General features: G+C 34.3%; 1 protein-coding gene across 1 annotated transcript; it reads left to right on the top strand.

Moving 5' to 3' along the window:
• The first annotated feature begins 5,762 nt into the window (after positions 1-5,762).
• On the top strand, positions 5,763-19,589 carry LOC134270013 (SWI/SNF-related matrix-associated actin-dependent regulator of chromatin subfamily A member 5-like). Its single transcript, XM_062752184.1, has 22 exons — positions 5,763-5,912; positions 7,523-7,615; positions 8,305-8,492; positions 8,880-8,980; positions 9,087-9,187; positions 10,898-11,077; positions 11,222-11,377; positions 11,501-11,632; positions 11,861-11,929; positions 13,335-13,444; positions 13,544-13,680; positions 13,883-13,972; positions 14,110-14,231; positions 15,507-15,659; positions 15,883-16,015; positions 16,525-16,673; positions 16,774-17,013; positions 17,148-17,261; positions 17,614-17,739; positions 17,855-18,106; positions 18,335-18,547; positions 18,803-19,589. The coding sequence occupies exons 1-22, from the start codon at positions 5,865-5,867 to the stop codon at positions 18,974-18,976; spliced, it is 3,081 nt and encodes a 1,026-aa protein (XP_062608168.1). The 5' UTR covers positions 5,763-5,864; the 3' UTR covers positions 18,977-19,589.
• The last annotated feature ends 1,998 nt before the right edge of the window (positions 19,590-21,587 follow it).

The following is a 21,587-nucleotide window of genomic DNA, read 5'->3' as shown; positions in this document are numbered from 1 at the left end:
TTTTTTTTTACCCTTTTTAATGGCGAAAGAGAGGAAGGAATAAATAGGGAAACTTTAGGTGTATCTCTTTTTAAATCTGAAACATCTAATTCCCACTTTTAAATCCGGACCCAACATTGTGCAGACTTTTTACTACCATTTCTAATTGTGGTGTCCAAAATGAATCCCATGGATATCATATGAGATATCATTATCATAATGTATGGAATATACTCCATGTTTAACAATGTATATATACGAGAGAGAATGTCTCATTGTCAATATTTGTAGGATTTATCCCATATGAACTAATTCATTTGAGAAATAATCCCAATGGGAGATAATATACCATCTGACAGTGACACTTTTTCTCCCATTGGAGAAGGGTGGCACTCTGATAGTTGTTAGGACTAAAAATCCCACCATTCTCCTATGGAAATGTCTTATAGGACATCATATTTATTTAGAAAATGATAGTATATAAAAAGTCTGGACAATGCTGTGTTGGGAGTTAAATGTCGCAGTATCTATAGATTTTTTGAGAGATATTAAAGGCATATAACGTCGGAAAAAGGGGGGGGGGTAATAGGAAGTGCAGAACTGTATATAGCTCTTCGAAAAAAAAATGACAGGCCTCGGTCTGTCTGTCAATATACTTTTTGCGCAAAGAGCTACAGTTCGGCAGCTAAGGTAACATTTGATGGTATTTGCATTTTTATTCAGAAATTTTAAAGAAAAATCAGTTGATCTTAGTCGCGCGGGAGGGGGGGGGGGGCTAAAGAAAAAAAATCCCTTGATATTAAAGTAATTAAAAAAGGTCACATGCGTCATTTAAGGAGCACTTCTATGTAGCATATAGTATTTCTTTACAATTTATTGGGGACCTCCTAACCACTTCCACTATGCTTTGCCATATGAGATCTAACATATAAGCCTTTAAAACGAATTTCAAAAAGACACATAAAAAAATTTCACAAATACATGTACCTTTCATACAGGAAAAAGAAACAAAAATTTTGGTAGATTTTTACCATAGGCAAAAGTTATGTTACTATTATTTTCTGTAATATTTCTAGTATAAGTACATTTGCCAAAGAACCTAGTAAAAAGGCTTACAGTGTATATACATCAGAAAAAAGAGGGGGGGCTTTTAGTAGGACCTTGGGTTATATTTGTTGGTATATGCATTTATATCAGATATACTAATACAAGTCATAAAAACCTTTTAAAAATCTTTATCCCCCCCGTGCGGGGGGGGGGGGCACAACCTAACATAATTTCCTTGGAAAGGGATAAAAAGTCACAGGCGCCTTTATTGAGGGATCACTAAGTTCTCACTATATATAGTATATGTTGGAAACGATTTACATAAGACATATAAAATTTCCACAGATAAATACTTTTCCTAGGGTAAAAAGAAACACCGAAAGATTTTACTATAGATATTTTACACCAAGCAAAAGTTATATATTATGATAAATTTTCAGTAATTTCTAGTAAAAATACTACTACATATACCAACAAATGTTTTTCAAGACCATTCTAATAGTTTGTACCTTTGTCTTATTTGACACTTCCCCCCCTTTCCCGCGTCCAAAAAGCTACCAAATTATTTCCCTGCAACAAAATGCAGACAATAATGCTTACTGCCAACTGTCAGCTGCTTACTGCCAACTGCCACACATATTTGAATAAATTTTATTTTTATATTGATATTTATGTAAATTTAAAAAAAAAAAGGCGCGGATCTAGGACATTTTTTTCCAAGAGGGTCACTCTGGTAAAAAAAAATCCAGCCCAGAAATTTCTTGACAAGAAAAATATACGTAAAGTCCTTTCCTAGATGTGAAAATTTATTTCGGCCGGGGAGAGGGGGTTCGATACCTTTGTGTATGACATTTTTCATTCCAACTTAACACAAATCCACATTTTCGGTTGGGAGGGGGGGTCTAAGGTCCCTTTTAATTGATTTATTTTATAACTTAAATAACCTTTAGTTGGTTTAGTTTGTGCATTACATAACTTTCCAAATTTCAGAGGGGTGCTCCGGACCCCTCTCCAAACCTTTGCATGTAAAACATATTTTATTTGTACAAAAAAAGAGATATAAATGTTTGATCGGCGTTTTCCAAGTGGAGGATCCAAGGTCAGTTATACCGGTAGTTCGTTTAGTTTATTTAACGTATGACTGTACAAATTTTAACCCCCCCCCCTTTCCGATCTATGCATGTGAAACATTCAGAAATTAAAAAATCACACTCTGCGTAAATAGCACGTTTTTTAAAAATAAAACATATTGTCATTTTATTTTTTACCCGTGTACGCCCTCTGTCCTGGATCCGTGTCTTTTTTTTTCCTTTTTTGTGAAAATTCATATAAATATTAATACAAATATAAAATTTATTCAAATATAAGTCGCAGTTTAAAACAGTTGGCTATTTGTTGGCTGTCGTATATGGCATTCCATAAAATTCCATACGACAGCCAACTGCTTACTGCAAACTTTCTGTGCTTATTGCCAACTGCTCACTGCTTACTGCATGCTGCCACTGTGATAGATCGAATATTGCCTGTGTTGTACAATACTAGTATCCTTGTTACATTAAAGTTTTGCATTTAAGAAATTCAAATCATCTATAACGATCTCTGAGTAGCCACAAATTCAATCCAGTGTGAAATCCTTAATGTGCTTTGAATCAGTCCTATTGTATCAAGAATATTACTATAATAACAAAATTTCGTGCATGGTTTCGGGATTTTTTTTTTTACCCTTTTTAATGGCGAAAGAGAGGAAGGAATAAATAGGGAAACTTTAGGTGTATCTCTTTTTAAATCTGAAACAAATTCCCACTTTTAAATCCGGACCCAACATTGTGCAGACGTTTTACTACCATTTCTAATTGTGGTGTCCAAAATGAATCCCATGGATATCATATGAGATATCATTATCATATATAATGTATGGAATATACTCCATGTTTAACAATGTATACGAGAGAGAGAATGTCTCATTGTCAATATTTGTAGGATTTATCCCATATGAACTAATTCATTTGAGAAATAATCCCAATGGGAGATAATATACCATCTGACAGTGACACTTTTTCTCCCATTGGAGAAGGATGGCACTCTGATAGTTGTTAGGACTAAAAATCCCACCATTCTCCTATGGAAATGTCTTATATATATTTATTTAGAAAATGATAGTATATAAAAAGTCTGGACAATTGTGTTGGGAGTTAAATGTCGCAGTATCTATAGATTTTTTGAGAGATATTAAAGGCATATAACGCTGTATATAGCTCTTCAAAAAAAAAAATGACAGGCCTCGGTCTGTCTGTCAATATACTTTTTGCGCGAAGAGGTACAGTTCGGCAGCTAAGGTAACATTTGATGGTATTTGCATTTTAATTCAGAAATTTTAAAGAAAAATCAGTTGATCTTAGTCGCGCGGGAGGGGGGGGGGGCTAAAGAAAAAAAATCCCTTGATATTAAAGTAATTAAAAAAGGTCACATGCGTCATTTAAGGAGCACTTCTATGTAGCATATAGTATTTCTTTACAATTTATTGGGGACCTCCTAACCACTTCCACTATGCTTTGCCATATGAGATCTAACATATAAGCCTTTAAAACGAATTTCATAAAGACACATAAAAAAATTTCACAAATACATGTACCTTTCATACAGGAAAAAGAAACAAAAATTTTGGTAGATTTTTACCATAGGCAAAAGTTATGTTACTATTATTTTCTGTAATATTTCTAGTATAAGTACGTTTGCCAAAGAACCTAGTAGAAAGGCTTACAGTGTATATACATCAGAAAAAAGAGGGGGGGGGCTTTTAGTAGGACCTTGGGTTATATTTGTTGGTATATGCATTTATATCAGATATACTAATACAAGTCATAAAAACCTTTTAAAAATCTAACAGGGGGGGGGGGCACAACCTAACATAATTTCCTTGGAAAGGGATAAAAGTCACAGGCGCCTTTTTGAGGGATCACTAAGTTCTCACTATATATAGTATATGTTGGAAACGATTTACATAAGACATATAAAATTTCCACAGATAAATACTTTTCCTAGGGTAAAAAGAAACACCGAAAGATTTTACTATAGATATTTTACACCAAGCAAAAGTTATATATTATGATAAATTTTCAGTAATTTCTAGTAAAAATACTACTACATATACCAACAAATGTTTTTCAAGACCATTCTAATAGTTTGTACCTTTGTCTTATTTGACACTTCCCCCCCTTTCCCGCGTCCAAAAAGCTACCAAATTATTTCCCTGCAACAAAATGCAGAGTAATCCCATATACGACAGCCAACTGCTTACTGCCTACTGTCAGCTGCTTACTGCCAACTGCCACACATATTTGAATAAATTTTATTCTTATATTGATATTTATGTAAATTTAAAAAAAAAGCGTGGATCTATAGGACATTTTTTCCAAGAGGGTCACTCTGGTAAAAAAAAAAATCCAACCCAGAAATTTCTTGACAAGAAAAAAATTCGTAAAGTCCTTGCCTAAATGTGAAAATTTATTTCGGCCGGGGAGAGGGGGTTCTTATGCCTCATACCTTCATGTGTATGACATTTTTCATTCCAACTTAACACAAATCCACATTTTCGGTTGGGAGGGGGGGTCTAAGGTCCCTTTTAATTGATTTATTTTATAACTTAAATAACCTTTAGTTGGTTTAGTTTGTGCATTACATAACTTTCCATTTCATGCATGTAAAACATATTTTATTTGTACAAAAAAAGAGATATAAATGTTTGAATTATACCGGTAGTTATTTAGTTTATTTAACGTATGACTGTACAAATTTCCGATAATATGCATGTTTTCAATAATTAAAATCAGACTTCTTAGTGTGACTCTGCGTAAGAGTGTATACGGCGCGGATCTAAGAAGTCTGATTTTAATTAGATTGGATAAAACATATTGGTCATTTTATTCAATTTTACCCGGGTGACGCCCTTCGAAAAAATGTCCTGGATCCGTGTCTTTTTTTTTCCTTTTTTGTGAAAATTCATATAAATATTAATACAAATATAAAATTTATTCAAATATAAGTCGCAGTTGACAGTAAGCAGCTGACAGTTGGCAGTAGCTGCAGTTGGCACAGTTGGCTGTCGTATATGGCATTCCATACTCTTTGTTTTTTGTTTTTTTTTTTTTTTTACAAATGAATCATTTTTTACATGCACAGATTAGCGATTTTGTTTTGTGTTTCTTATCAAGAAATTTCTTGGTTGTATTTTTTTAGGCAATGAGCAGTTGGCGGTAAGTAGTTGGCTGACGTATATGGAATTTCATAATAGACTCATTAAAATAGAAATTAAAAAATCACTGAAATAGCACGTTTTAAAAATGTAATTTTAGTGTAGTCTTTTATGTACAGTAATATGGCATTTAAAACGTGCTATTTGCAGGGGTTTTTATTTTCTTTATTTTAAGGAGTCTGTTCAGGGTGAGACACACTTAGAAAAACACCCATTAATGATAATACACAAGTGAAAACTAAAGACTCCTGAAAACAAGCACTGATGAAGAGCGCGGCAGCTACATGCATTCTCCAGCTGAAATCTGATAAACAAATATATTTTTGAATAAAAAAACATTTGTATTTTTGTATTTTTATAATACTCATATTGTATTCTAGTTTTTATTGGCTGTAATTATATTATATATATTATTATAATAATAAAGCCATTTTGTAACAAAGCTCTATTAGCATCGGGTTCGGCGTACAATAATTGAATTGTTCGTTGACCGCCATTATCGCCGCCAAGCCGCTTGAAATTTTATTTTCCAGAACGTGACAAAGAAAATTACGTATTTGCGAGGACTTGTCATCTTAAACCTACCATGTCTGATTCAGAAGACAGCGGGCCAGAGGAACCAATGGAAACTGCTGTATGTTTATGCTTCTTTTCATTTTAAACAAAATAACCCTACTGTCATGACTGGTTTTTTTGTGCGTTTTTGAATATAAACTATCACTTTTGAATACTTTTAAGTGCCTTTTATGTTTCATTAACCATATATAGGTGTATATCTTTCATTTCTAATATACTTTGTTGCTACCCTTGCGATGAGCATGATTAATATTACAGTAATTGATATCAGTATACTTAATTTGATTTTTGTTTAATTATATGCAGTATTAATAGAATTAAATTAAACTTATATAGTAACCAGAAATATATAAATCTACGTTCACCCCAATGTTTGTAACATTAACTTTTACAAAACATGATACCGAGACTTGTCCTTGTTGTTCAAACCCTAAAAATACTAATCTGTCGCATTTATTTAGCTCCATTAATCTTGGCAACATTTGCAGAGGCTAAAAATTTTGTGCTGGAATCTCTTTTGAATCTAAGCCACTCAAGCTGAATGTGATTTGGGAAATCTTGCCCAAGCTTCGACCGATTGTTCAATCAAACAAGGTTTATTTGATTTCCCTGTCGTACTTTTACTTTACACATACCCTCGAGTGCCCAGTAGTCATGCTCTTAAAAGAGTATCATTGCTAAGTACAATTTAAATGAAACTTATGATTATTTCATCTGATATTTTAACTTACCGTGTAATTGTCTAATTTTCTTGTTATTAAAAATATTTCTAAGTGCTTTATTGAATTTAATATCAGGACACAAAACAAGTGAGGTTTACGTCGGCTATATTTGTTTTGGACCAGTAGTCGTGCGCTCGAATGTAGCAGCAAATAACGGGCCAAGAAAAATGAAAACAAAATAAAAAAATTTCAGGTGACTAAACTGTTATTCTTCAAGGATCAATTCAATAATTTTTAAAATTTATTTGATTTAATTAGGTTTACGATTGTTTTTCTAAAATAAGTCATAAGTTTTTCATCACTCCTTATTTACACGTATTCCTATGTAATAATTACATATTTCAGTATAAGGAATATAGCATTTTTATGAAGTCATCTTTTAAGATTATTGAAAAAGGAAAAAAATAAAATACCCAGTGACCATCACAGTATATGATTATGCTAATTAGCCATGTGCTCGTCACGTGCATAGGTGGCACTTCCGTGCAGGTAGAGTATATATTTAGAAACTTAAAAAAGAGTATTAGCAAAATGGCGGCTTTATTGATGCTTATGTTTCTTTGTTTAATTAATAAATGTTTCCTCCGCATATTTAACTTTTTGTTTTGGAGTACGCACTTCCTTCTCTCTTCTTTGAAAATCAGTTGTCACTTTTCCCATCATGTGCTATCACATCCATATCTCATTACTAATCAAATCAATAATTTGTCAAGCATTAAAACTCAGTCATAACAAAGTCACTTGGACCTGTGGAATAAGTTGTCCATTATTTGTTATACTGTATAAGGAAATTTTATGTAGGTGGGGATATCTGTAAATTTGCAATATCAGTGTATGTACAGTACTAAACAAGTTTTACTGTATCATAATTAATTAATGATGATGAGTTTGATTGTAAATCAGAATTGCATGTGAAGGACACAAGTACAGCTTACTTTTTTTTCAGCCTGTGGTTGGCCCAACAGTCCTACTGAAGAATCCACCAAAAGGAAAAAATGATAATGAAGAAAAGGATGAGGAGGATTTTGATACCAAAATTGTGAGTGTAATATTGGCTCAGGCTGTAGATCAACCTATATTCATTGCACTGAGCTTGTAAATATTAAAATAAAATCTTTACGGGAGCTAGGATTATTAAAAATATTTTATCTTTAAAAAAAATTTGAATTGTTTCCTCAGCATACTGTAGATCACTTAATTTTCGTGACACCTTATTTTCGCGAGATGGTCATTGACTCTTGATTAGAGACACAAAATTTTCGCAAATTGTGGTTATTGCTCTATAAAATCTTAAGGAATACTATTATACGCGAGAATTAAATTTTCGCGAGCACACTGTCTCGCGTAATTACGAGAAAATAAAGTTCTCAGGAATAAAAAGTGATTTACAGTAATTGCAGATTTTGCAATTCCAATAACTTGTTAAACACAAATGGGTTTAAATTGAACCAACAAACTTGATTTTTTTTTTTGGATAACATATATTTGTCTGCACTTTGACAGTCTCGATAGATGCAAATCCAGCAACTGTCAGATACTTCCAAAAAAAGTTGTCAACAATTTTATTGGCAAAGTGGTCATGACTGTCCTACTTGCAGACTTCTTGACAGCACTTGTTTCAGCAACAGCTTTAGTTAACAGTTCATGTTTATAAATCTACATCAGAGATTAATTGGGCCTTTATAAAAATTTGGATTTTATTCATGTGAAGCCTGTTTATTTTCACAGGAAACGGACAGAGGAAATCGATTTGAGTTCTTACTCAAGCAGACAGAGCTTTTCTCTCACTTCATGCACACAGGTAGTGGACAAACTGGAAGTGGTAAAACACCCACAAGTCCACTGAAGATGAAACCAGGTCGACCAACCAAGGGCAAAAAACAAGATGAAAGGGCCAAACTAGTGTCCGCAGGAGAGTAAGTATTTAGGATTATGTGTTTTTGAATGAAACTTGATGTATCAGAAGGTTTAGGAAATTATGAGATTATTTATGTTGTAGAATTAAGACTGTGAGTTTAGACAGGTTGGGACCACTCGCCCAAATTGGATATAATAGCCCGTTTGGGATATAATATCCCAAATGGAATGTAAATTTACAGTGTAATTGAATGAAATTGATTCAATTTGTGAACTCTTATACAGTGTTGTTTTCATTTCAATAGCTTACCACAAGTGTAAAGCAATCAAAATGCATAAATACTGTAAATGTTAAGTTGCTGTGCAAATTAAGTACAGAGTTACAGTCACATAAGAAATCTTTGATTCTAATAAAACTAAAGAACATGATGATTATTGTGTTGCAGTCATCGTCACAGACGTACAGAACAAGAGGAGGATGAAGAATTATTGTCTGAGAGTAAAAAAGCTAATGCTGCCACATTCAGATTTGAAAACAATCCTTCATGTAAGTAAAAATTTCATCACAAATTCTGATTACTTTTTCACAACGATAAGAACAGTTTTATTTAGTTTAAAATAACATGTTTAATTTTTGGGGAAATTTCTGATAGATATCAAGTATGGAGAGATGAGGGATTATCAAATACGAGGATTAAATTGGATGATCTCATTATATGAAAATGGAATCAATGGCATCTTGGCAGATGAAATGGTAAAAAAAAATTTACCCTTCAAGATTATGAAGTTATTGTTTCCTAAAATATTTTATACAAAGATAATGGTCATATTTAAGTAAAAGATTTATTATCCCCTGTTTAGTCTAAATAACGTCACATATAAATTTCCACTTTTACAACTCTAGTTCTCTCTGAATCCAGCAACTGTCATTTTTAGCTTCTAAAAAAAGTTGTCAAAATTTTATGTGATAAAGTGGTCATGACTGTCCTACTGTCTGTCTGTCTGTAAACAATTTTTCAAAATGCTACTTAGTCCTACAGTTTTGTTTATAAATACAACTTGGCACACGATTAATTACACTAAGTTAAAAATTCTGTGATCGGTTTTTGATGTGAAGCCTGTGTTGCCATGGTTACTAAAAATAGAAATTTCTCTGAAATTCTTTCAAATTGATACTCCTCCTACAGTTTTGGTCCGATTTCAATATAACTTGGCACACAAGTAGACTACACTAAAATACATAATTCTATGCATCAATTTTTGATTTCGATGAACAATGTTGCCGTGGTTACTAAAAATAGAAATTTCTGTTCAGAGTTCTTGAAATCTTTTTTTCGCTGTAAGTATTTAGGATTGCCATGTGTTTTTGTCATCCAGACAATTTCTATGTCCAAAATAAATTCAATAAAAACATGAAAAAAAAATTGTATTTAAATTTTATTATCAATAAACACAGCGTCTATATAAACACTGCACTCTTCTTACCCTAGCGCCGACAACAAACTTGTTTTAACAGTTTACCAATAGTTTGGCGCAAGTTATAATAATCTGTGTCTCAGAACAAGTCCTCATAACAGTTATACTCGCAATGTAGCAAATAATTACAGAATGCTCCGAAACGAATTTGAAGTATACAAAAGGATATGCACTGGAAATAACTTCAAAATTAATTACAACAAACCTTTTTTAGGTCGCGTATGTCTTTAAACCTAAATTATGATCCAAATAAAGACGATAATTCAACTAATTTTCTTAACGTTTTACATGCCATGTTTCTGGAATCTTCGTAGTAAATGTACTGAGTTTGAGTTATTGCCCATGTTTATTTTGTGACATAGTGAATATACGGAACAAATTCTATTATTAAACCGGGTCCGTAGGACATTTTTCATTTTAACGATTGAAAATTGTCTCTAAATTTGCACTTGCATTAATCAAGAAATTACAACATGCACAAAAGAGTTCTGAAGGATTACTTTTTCGAATATAAGTACGTTTTATTTAGATTTTCGCAAAATAACATGTTTAATTTTGCCCGGTCATTTGGACTGACACAGAACGGAAAGTAATCGGTCCTTGGTTGTTTTTATCGGTTTTGCCGACAGGACCGAAAGATTTCAAGAACTCTGGGTGTTGCCGTGGTTACCAAAAATAGAAATTTTTGTGAAAATCTTTCAAAATGCTACTCTTTCTACAGTTTTAGTCCGATTTCAATATAACTTGGCACACAAGTAGACTATACTAAGATACTTAATTCTGTGCATCGATTTTTATTTTGATGAGCGTCAAGGATCATTTTTCTATTTATTGCTGTTTTAAAGTTTCAAGTCCCAACTGCTACTTTTCTCTTCCTTTGTTTTATTAAGTACAAACCAGTAGAGCTACAGTCTCGACAGAGTCTTCTGGTTTAGATCAGAATGTATGCTAGGAGACCTTTTGCAGAGATATGATTGGTTTGTTGTAGGGCCTGGGTAAAACTCTACAGACGATTTCCCTGCTGGGGTACATGAAACACTACAGACACATTCCCTCCCCTCACTTGGTCATCTGTCCAAAGTCCACTCTGGCTAACTGGCAGGCAGAGTTCAAGAGATGGTGTCCATCACTAAGGGCAGTCTGTCTCATCGGAAATCAGGATCAAAGAGTAAGTCAGCATAGAACATTCAAATATATCTGTTGTCTTTTAAAAATAGGCTTAAACTTTTTAAAATTTGACCAGATTTTGTATCATTGCCTAAGAGTCCGACATTTCTGTTTTAACTGTATAATGATGTGTTGTTTTTGGCAGACTGCTTTTATCAGAGACGTCATGATGCCAGGAGAATGGGATGTGTGTATTACTTCTTATGAAATGTGCATCAGAGAAAAATCAGTGTTTAAGAAATTTAATTGGAGATATCTGGTGATTGATGAAGCTCACAGAATCAAGAATGAAAAGTCAAAGGTGAGTTTATATGCTAAATTGTAATACCGTAATACAGTAAAGTGTCAGCTTTGACTGACATCTATTGTACATTGATATCATTATATTTACATAAATATACATGTATATGTGTTACCTTGCCAGCTCTCAGAAATTGTCCGAGAATTCAAATCAACAAACCGATTGCTTTTGACTGGAACACCTCTGCAGAACAACCTTCATGAGTTGTGGGCCTTGTTGAACTTCCTACTCCCTGATGTTTTCAACTCCTCAGAGGTAAGTATTAGGAAAAATACAGATGACTGTAGAAAATTTAAATCCCCTAAGTTGTGATTTCTCTAGTTTGTGTTCATAAATTCAAGAAATTTTACTTGGGCACTCTTTGACAATTATGAAAAGAGAGAAAAGGAGAGGGGGCTTATTATACAATAACTTATGATTACTTTTGTAGTGTCTACTCGTATATTCCTTGACATGAAAAATGTGTCTTTGAATTTTTTAAAGGACTTTGATTCATGGTTTAATACCAATAGCTGCTTTGGAGACACAGCTTTAGTAGAAAGGCTGCATGCAGTAAGTATGATAAATGCAATGTACATGTGTATTCTTAAAGATTGAGGCATTGATTGTAAAACTATTAATGATGTAGAATTTTACTTTTATTATACCCCCCGCAAACGAACTTTGGGGGGGTATATAGGAATCACCTTGTCCGTCTGTCTGTCCGTCTGTCTGTGCAATCGTGTCCGGTCCATATCTTTCTTACAGAGGGACATTATAATCTGCTTCTCCACACAAAGATTGCCCATGACCTAAGGGTGTGTCATGACCTTGACCCAAGGTCATTTGGGGAATTTCAAGATCACTGGAAGAAAAATTTCATAATTCGTGTCTGGTCCATATCTTTCTTATAAATAAACTTGCTAGGTTCTTATTTCACACAAAGATTGCCTATGACCCAAGGGTGTGTCATGACCTTGACCGAAGGTCATGTGGGGAAGTTCAAGGTCACTGGAAGAAAAATTTCATAATTCGTGTCCGGTCCATATCTTTCTTATGAATAAACTTGGTAGGTTCTCATTTCACACAAAGATTGCCTATGACCCAAGGGTGTGTCATGACCTTGACCCAAGGTCATTTGTGGAAGTTCAAGGTCGCTAGAAGAAAAATTTCATAATTCGTGTCCGGTCCATATCTTTCTTATGAATAAACTTGGTAGGTTCTCATCACACAAAGATTGCCTATGACCCAAGGGTGTGTCATGATCTTGACCCAAGGTCATTTGTGGAAGTTCAAGGTCGCTGGAAGAAAAATTTCATAATTCGTGTCCGGTCCATATCTTTCTTACGAATAAACTTGGTAGGTTCTCATTTCACACAAAGATTGCCTATGACCCAAGGGTGTGTCATGACCTTGACCCACGGTCATTTGTGGAAGTTCAAGGTCATTGGAAGAAAAATTTCATAATTCGTGTTTGGTCCATATCTTTCTTATGGATAAACTTGGTAGGTTCTCATTTCACATAAAGACTGCCCATGACCCAAGGGTGTGTCATGACCTTGGGTGGGTCATTTGGGGAAGTTCAAGGTCATTGGAAGAAAAATTTCATAATTCGTGTCCTGTTGATATCTTTCTTATGGATAAACTTGGTAGGTTGTCATTTCACACAAAGAATGCCCATGACCCAAGGGTGTGTCGTGACCCTGACCCAAGGTAATTTGGGGAACTTCAAGGTCACTGGAAGAAAAATTTCATAATTCATGTTTGATACATATCTTTATTATGGAAAAACTTACTTCTGAAAAACCAAGCGGGGGGTATTTTATCCCGTTTAGACAGTTCTAGTTTTGTTTAGTCGTATTATTGTACAAAAAACCACTGACTGTCTTGAAGGCCTCGACATTAAGTCAGAATAAATGTTTTCTAAGCTATCCACATGTTCAATGAATTTTAGAAATATATTTTTTAATGATTCCAGGTTTTAAGACCTTTCCTTTTAAGACGTATAAAGTCTGACGTAGAGAAAGCCTTGTTACCAAAGAAGGAAATCAAGATCTTTGTAGGCCTCAGTAAGATGCAGAGAGAATGGTGAGTGTTTGGTCGTAGACATATCTGGAGTATATGTACTTTTAATTTAGTTTTATGAGACAGGTACTTTAAAAAGAAGGCAACTATTTGTTATTACAGGTACACAAAGATCCTGATGAAGGATATTGATGTAGTCAATGGAGCAGGAAAGTCAGATAAAATGAGACTGCTGAACATCCTCATGCAGCTGAGGAAGTGTGCTAATCATCCCTATCTCTTTGATGGAGCAGAGCCAGGTAAATACAAATTTCTCATGTAGGGTGAAATTACATTGTTAAATACATGTAAGTAAATTTAATTATTAAGTAAGTTAAGAAATACTTGTACATGTAATTTATAGTCGATGTGAAGAAAAATAAATGTGATTCAGGAGGAGTTGGTTACTTATAAATGTACTGGAACCTTTCCAGTAATGATAAATGATTGTTTTTCTTATAGGTCCCCCTTACACCACTGACAAGCATCTGTATGAAAACAGTGGTAAAATGGCTATCCTCGACAAACTTCTACCAAAACTCCAGGCTCAGGGTATGTGTCTTACTGTTGTGCATCATGAAATAAATAATCACATGTCTAAGACAGTTTGTACAGGTATATGAAAGGAAACCTCTACTGTGTATCAACATGTATTATTTATATGTTTTGTACTTTGTTAACATTGACAGGTTCTCGAGTTCTGATCTTCAGTCAGATGACCAGGATGTTGGATATTCTTGAGGATTACTGCCATTGGAGGGGATACGAGTATTGTCGACTGGACGGTCAAACTCCACACGAAGACAGGACGGTAAGTGATTCTGGGGAAATTAATCCATAAGATTTATATCAGCTGCCAAAAAAAAAAAATCGAATGAAAATATAAATATTTTATAGCAGGATGTGGCTCTGGTGTTGAACAGCTGCATGCATATTCAGATAGGTGTAGGGTGAATTCACCATGCATCGGACACATACCTTGCTTCGGACAACTTTAGGCAATAAACTCTCTTTCAACTTAAGAGTTCCGTGTATTTATTTGATTCTGTCTTAAAGATGAAGATTTAAATTTTTTAATGATACCGATTGTTATTATCATGTTGTGATAAAAATACTCCGATAATGGCCTTGAAGTTACATCATATTTTACATCATCAAAGGGGAATAACCAGAAATTTATGATTTTGCAATTTTTAGAGTTATCGTTCTTAAAATTCGACTTCAACGGACCAGATCAGACTTTGGTGAATTTTATCAAAGATTGGCAACTTTACATAGATTTTAAAGAATTTTCCCTTCGATATTTGTATAATTCTTTTTAAAGCTGGTTTTTACTAGTATGTTCATTTCTCCGTACATCGGACACAAATTAACCATGCATCGGACACTTTCCGATGTAAAGGTAATCACGACCATTTTGATACAGAACCCTACTGACAGCTGTTTTTGTCGGAAATAGAAAATAAAAACTCTAAATTTTCAGTCAAAATACAAGTTATCCATATATGAAGTCTAAAATCTGACTCAATTTATTTCTACAAACCACAGTATGATAGCACATGAGAAAAAAGGCGCGAATTACCGCATTACAAGCATTTTAAGAATTTCTAAGGCAAAGTGAGGCTTCTTGAGTCGTTCTACATTTGTGCAACGATATCGTCAATTATATTTAAGTTGAGGGTTATTTCTTAGATAAAAGATGAAAGTTTATCCATATCAAGGAATTAAAAGCACTGTCATGAAGGTATTATATTTTCCCAATTCAAATACCGTCTGTCCGATGCATGGTAAACAATGTTCGATCCATGGTGAATTCTGAGTTATTTTTAAAAACTCGATTTTTTATAATATTTTCTCAATAAAAAGCATATAATTGTGTCCAAAATTTATATTTTAATCACATACTAAATGTTAAACTCCATTTTGATAGTTTTCCGTCGGTAGCGATATCACTAGGACTTGTTGAAGTACAAGGGTATCCGATGCATGGTGAATTCACCCTATGTACATGTTATTCAACAAAAAATGATTAAATGAGATTTTCCCCCCCCCCCAATTTTTGAACATTGTATTTTTCTTATTTCAGAACTACATAAATGACTTTAACATGCCAAACAGTTCCAAATTTGTCTTCATGTTGAGTACAAGAGCAGGAGGATTAGGTATCAACTTGGCCACAGCAGACATTGTCATCATCTACGACTCAGACTGGAATCCCCAGGTCGATCTACAGGCTATGGTTAGTAGAAATCTCTCGCCACAAAAAAAGTTCTGTATCAAAACAGTGAAAAGTTTAAAGTAAATATTGTTATGTCACATGAAAATTCAATGTCAATGTACATTTTTTTTTTATCTCAAATTGAGGTTAACTGAGATTTCATGTGTAATGGATAAGAAACTTGATAAAATGTGAAAAATCAATCGTTAAAAGATAATAATCAATCTTACTATGTTTTCCATAGGATCGTGCCCATCGTATTGGTCAGAAGAAACAGGTCAAGGTTTTCCGATTCATCACAGAAAACTCTGTCGAAGAAAGAATTGTGGAAAAAGCAGAAATGAAGCTGCGCTTAGATAACATTGTCATTCAGCAAGGTAAACTGAATTTGCAGGGAAAAAAAATATTGTCCATCAATGGAGATTTGTCTCAAGTCTTTAGTGTCAGGATTCCTTCATTTTCTCCCTGTGCAGGAAATGCTAAGAATAAAAGTTATTTAGTTTACCCATTAGCAATTCTATATTACATGTAGATTGCCATCTCTATTGAAAAGTTTTTGACAATTTATGGGACAGGAATTAGTCCGCAATGTAAGTTGTAAGACTTCCCAGCATTATATAGACCATGAAAATGTGCCTTGACAATCTGAAACAAATATCCCAGGATAGCTAAGATTGAAATTCAGATTAAATCTATGAAAGGGCACATGTATTTGTATAGTCAAATTCAGGGTTTAAAAAAAAGGATTAGTGGGAAAAGCCTAAGTTATGTTCAGATGAATAAAAGAATTAGCTTTGCAAGCTAACACGTTAACTTCATCATAAACTAATATTATGTTGATCTTTGATATCGTTATTCTAAAGCTTGGTCTTTCTTTCTCCAACAGGTCGTTTGGTAGACCCAAGTACAAACAAACTTGGAAAAGATGAAGTTCTGAGCATGATCCGACATGGAGCCAGTCATGTATTTGCTTCCAAAGACAGTGAGATTACAGATGAAGACATTGATCTGATCATTGAGAAAGGAGAGAAGAGGGTAGGGAAAAGATTAGAAATTAGGCCTTATAGTAAATGCTTAGAATTCAAAAAGATTTGTGTACTGATTTAAAATTTTTAAAACTTTATCTTTTATTTAGACGGAAGAAATCAAGGCTAAGTTTGACAAGCTTGGAGAGGGTTCGCTGAGGTCGTTTACCATGGATACTGGAGGGGGAGAGGGAGGTAGTGTGTACCAGTTTGAGGGACAGGACTACAGAGAGAGACACAAGGGGATTGGCAACTGGATTGAACCCCCAAAACGAGAGAGGAAAGCCAATTATGCTGTTGACGCCTATTTTAGGGAGGCCCTGCGAGTCAGTGAACCCAAAGCCCCCAAGGTAAGTAATGAATGCTTTTATAGGTTTATATTTTCATATAGCTAGTTAAAAGTTAAAGCATATATTTTTCCAGGTAAAGAATTGCTGCATACTGTCACCATAATCACCATGTTCTTTTCTCTCTTAAAATTCAGGCTCCTAGACCTCCAAAACAACCCAATGTCCAAGATTTCCAGTTCTTCCCTCCCCGCTTGTTTGAGATTCTGGACAAGGAAATCTACTACTTCAGGAAGTCTATAGGATACAGGGTATGTGCAGAATTTTAATCCTTCAAAGTAAAGAAATACTGGTTTAGTCAGACATGATCATTGAGTCTTTGTTAATCGTTTTTTTTTGGGGGGGGGGGGGATTATGTAATTGGACATGCACTGTACATTGTGTTTGGTCATAAAAATTAAATTTAAAGAACATTTTTACACGTGAAATAAAGTGAAATATATACACAAGTCATCAATTTTAAAATCTGTGGTTTAGAGTAAAGGCCTGTTAAGTAATGTTTAAATGATATTACTTTCAAAATGGAAATTTGGGATTTTTAAAATAATAATTTGTATGATCAAGCATTCTGTGTACTAAACTGCAAATGTTAATGTGTGACAGGTGCCTAAGAACCCAGACCTGGGAGCTGATGCTGAGAGGGTAAGGAAGGAAGAACAGAGTAAGATTGACGAGGCAGATGTCCTAACAGAGGAGGAGCTGGCAGAAAAGGAGGATCTTCTCAAAGAGGTTCGTGAAGCTTTAAAGGGGGAATGTGTCAAAACCTGGGAAAGATTTCCATCAAGTGACATTGCATAGAATTTGTGTGTACATTTAAAAAAATGATTTATGTTATATTCAACAGGGATTTACCAATTGGAGCAAAAGAGATTTCAATCAGTTTATTAAGGCCAACGAGAAGTATGGTCGCGATGACTTGGACAGCATTGCCCGTGATGTTGAGGGAAAGACACCAGAGGAAGTGATGGAATACTCAGGGGTGTTCTGGGATAGGTGTAATGAACTCACGGACATCGAGAAAATCATGGCTCAGATAGAACGTGGAGAAGCCAAGATTCAGCGCAGGATCAGCATAAAGAAGGCACTGGATGCTAAGGTAAAATAAAGAAGAGAATTAATCTCTCCAATATAGAACTCTGTACAGTAAAACATGCTTACCCATAATGCGCACATAATGAATTGCACTTACAGCAAAGTGATTTTCATTCCCCACGACTTTAAAATATATTGTAAACTTAATGGATATAATGAATTACACTTATAAGGAAGCAAAATGGTCAAAAATTATTTATGGAATATTTAAGAATTTTTTGCTGTATTTCAGATGGCCCGCTACAGAGCTCCATTCCACCAGCTGAGGATTCAGTATGGTACAAACAAAGGCAAGAACTACACAGAGGAGGAGGACAGGTTCCTAATTTGTATGCTACATAAGCTCGGCTTTGACAAGGAGAATGTGTATGATGAGCTAAGGACGTCAGTACGCCAGGCTCCACAATTCAGATTTGACTGGTTCATCAAATCAAGGACAGCAATGGTAGGCAATATCCTAATAAAACTATTCTTGATTTTCATGTATATTCCATTGCAGGAGAAAAAAATATCTTCATTTATTGTTGGAATGTTCTGAGACCAAAAAAGAACAAACAAACAATTTGATTTATACTGTAAAGCTTTGATTAACCAAAAGGAAAAAAGAAATGGCATAGGCTGTCTGATACATGTACATGTATCTGAGGAAAGAATACCATTTAGGAAGTTTGGTTGTGTATCATTGAAAATTCTCTTTCAGGAGTTGCAAAGAAGGTGCAATACTTTAATCACATTGATAGAAAGAGAGAACATGGAACTGGAAGAAAAAGAAAAGGCAGAAAAAAGGCGACGAGGAAAAACGGGTACCCCGAAAGGACAGAAGAGAAAGGCCGATGCAATGGACAATAGGGGTCGACCAAAGAAGAAAAAGTGATTCTCTTAATGAAAAAAACAGACAAAGTGAAAATCCAGACAAAGGACCAAACCAGTGTAATACCAGGATGGCTTGTGATTTTCCTACAGTTTTGTGGCATTTGAGGAACTGTTTGTTTTAATTAAGTCCATTATCCAACTGTGGTTCACAACATGTTTGATTGTCTTAATACCAGGGGTGTCCGTGACTTGTCTGTTTCAGATAAATTTATCTTTGGAATACTAACGATGTAGTTTTATCAGTTGTCAGTTGTGCATGTAGTTGGTGTCAAACATAAATTTGTATTTTTTTTTAGAAGGTTTTTTAATGTATTCATGTACCATGATTGTATATAACATTGGATAATCATTCAGAAATCATTCATTATTATTTTTCTCATAATTTTATCAACCTCCATCATTCATATAATAATTGTCATAGAGTAATAGTGCACAATCATTAAATGTTCAGAAATATTATTTATTTTTTGATTAATTTAGATTTTGGAGCAGTTGTTGGTGATTGCCATCTGCAAGCAGTTGTGTTTCTATCTTGAGTTATGATTTATGCAAACAAACACCCATTCTGATTAGATTCAAACTTCATGGTGTTCCTCATCTTGATTTATGGTACATATAATAAGGGACTCCGACCCTCAGCCAGGAAGGACAACTTTTTAATTTATAATTCAATTCAAAAAGTCTTTAAATGAATCTTGAAAATTAAATCTTTTCATCCAACAATTTTCATTATATGATCTCAATATGCTTCAAGGTTCTTTGAACTTCTCAGAAAGGTCTAATTAAAAGCAGAAATTTTTATCCTGAAAAAGCATTTTTAGATACCAATGTGAATTAACATAATATGAAATTAGAAGTGATTTATGGAGCTTTGCAAAGAACCTTGAAGCACATTGAGAGGCATATAATGAAAATTGTTGCATGAAAATATTTAATTTTCAAGCTTCATTTAAAGACTTTTTGAATTAAATTATAAATTAAAGAGCTGACCTTCCTGGCTGAGGGTCGGAGTCCCATAAAATGCCTGTATGTGATAGCCAAATAAGGATAAACTCAAGTTAGATTGAAGAATTCAACCAACATATGAGAAATTGAGGATTGCCAAAAAAAAAAAAATCATTAAATAGGATTCAAATTGGAATTCCTGGGTACTGAAGAAAAATAACTGAATGCATTGCTTTATTTAACAAGGTGCCTCCTCCACAAATATGGATTTTGTGGCCTCTGGGTTGGATTTCTGGTTTTAGTTGGGCTAAATTGACTTGATATTAAATGTATAATTCTGTGAAAATCTCAGTTTCTGGGTATTTATCCGGTGAACTATGCACATGGATTAAGCATAAATGATTGATTGTATATTGTTTATAATGTCCCATTCGAGAATTTTTCACCCATACAGAGACGACACAGTATGCCAGTGAAGGGCTTCAAAGTCAGATCTATACTCGGCACTCAGGGCCATTGAGCAGTGAGGGTTCTTTATCGTGCAAACACCTACCGTGACCTACGTTTTTAAGGTCATAGACCCGTGACTTTCACTTCTAGTGCCGAGAGCTTGGTGAAGGAACGGCCACTACCTGTTTATGTCTTAGGTTTTATGCGGCACAGCGAACAAGAATTGAACCCAGGCCTCCCAATCACGAAGCTAGACATTAATGAAGCTCATGGTTAAGAGGAGGAACATCTTCGTCAGCCAAGGGTTTCTGATTTGCTACTCTCCTCATTAACTTATGAAATTCATTGTCCCTGTGTCATGGCTGTAGTATTAAGGCAGGGCTCTATATAAATGCAAAAATTTGGGGATCAATATATTTTTCTTTGTCCTTAGTATTTAGCGGGCAAACTAAAGTTGTGATATGATAAGCCAGGATGCATCTTCCAAAAAAAGAGCATGTGTGGATCTAGGAGGGGTATAGGAGGAGAGACTTCAGGAAGGGAAGGCATGGCCATAGGGCATTATTGTATAAAATTTCATTGCTAAAGCTCAAAAGATTCTTGGGATATTGCTTGTAAATGAGAATTTTAAACTTACACAATGAATAAATTATGAATATAAAATATGACCTTGACCTCAAAATAAATAGGTCTTCCTTAGTCCACAGGTAGTTATGTTTTAAAATTTTATTGCAAATGCTCGAAGGCTTCTCCAGATATCGTGTGGAAACATAAGTGTTAAAACAGACTGAATTTTTTTTATTTATGACCTTTACCTTTTGACCTCCAGGCAGTTGTTTAAAATTTCATTGCAAAAGCTCAAAGGTTTCTTGAGATATCGCGTGGAAACAAAAGTTTCACAGACAGAATAACAGACAGGGGGACAGATAGACCAAAATAGCTCTCACTTTCAGTTAAGCAAGGGGTAAAAATTCATACCCTGTTATATGAGAGTTCTGTTAATTATACAGAGAAAAATGCATTATTTCTTTGTTAACTCTTTTTATGCTACCTACTTGTTATTTAGCAGATAAAGTACATATAGTAATAATCAGCAGGGTTGCCTCTTCCAAAAAGTGAATTTTTATGATCCCTTGTGCAGGAGTTCTGGTAATAATGCAATGCATTACATGTATATGGCAAAATACTGAAAATAGCATTATATATCTTTTAAAATC

This window comes from Saccostrea cucullata, unplaced genomic scaffold, assembly GCF_032062105.1.
Source record: "Saccostrea cucullata isolate Sc308-1 unplaced genomic scaffold, CSIRO_AGI_Scuc_v1 ctg261, whole genome shotgun sequence".
Taxonomy (NCBI): domain Eukaryota; kingdom Metazoa; phylum Mollusca; class Bivalvia; order Ostreida; family Ostreidae; genus Saccostrea; species Saccostrea cuccullata.
Note: the sequence above shows the minus strand (reverse complement) of the source record. Positions and strands in the feature narration are given on the sequence as shown.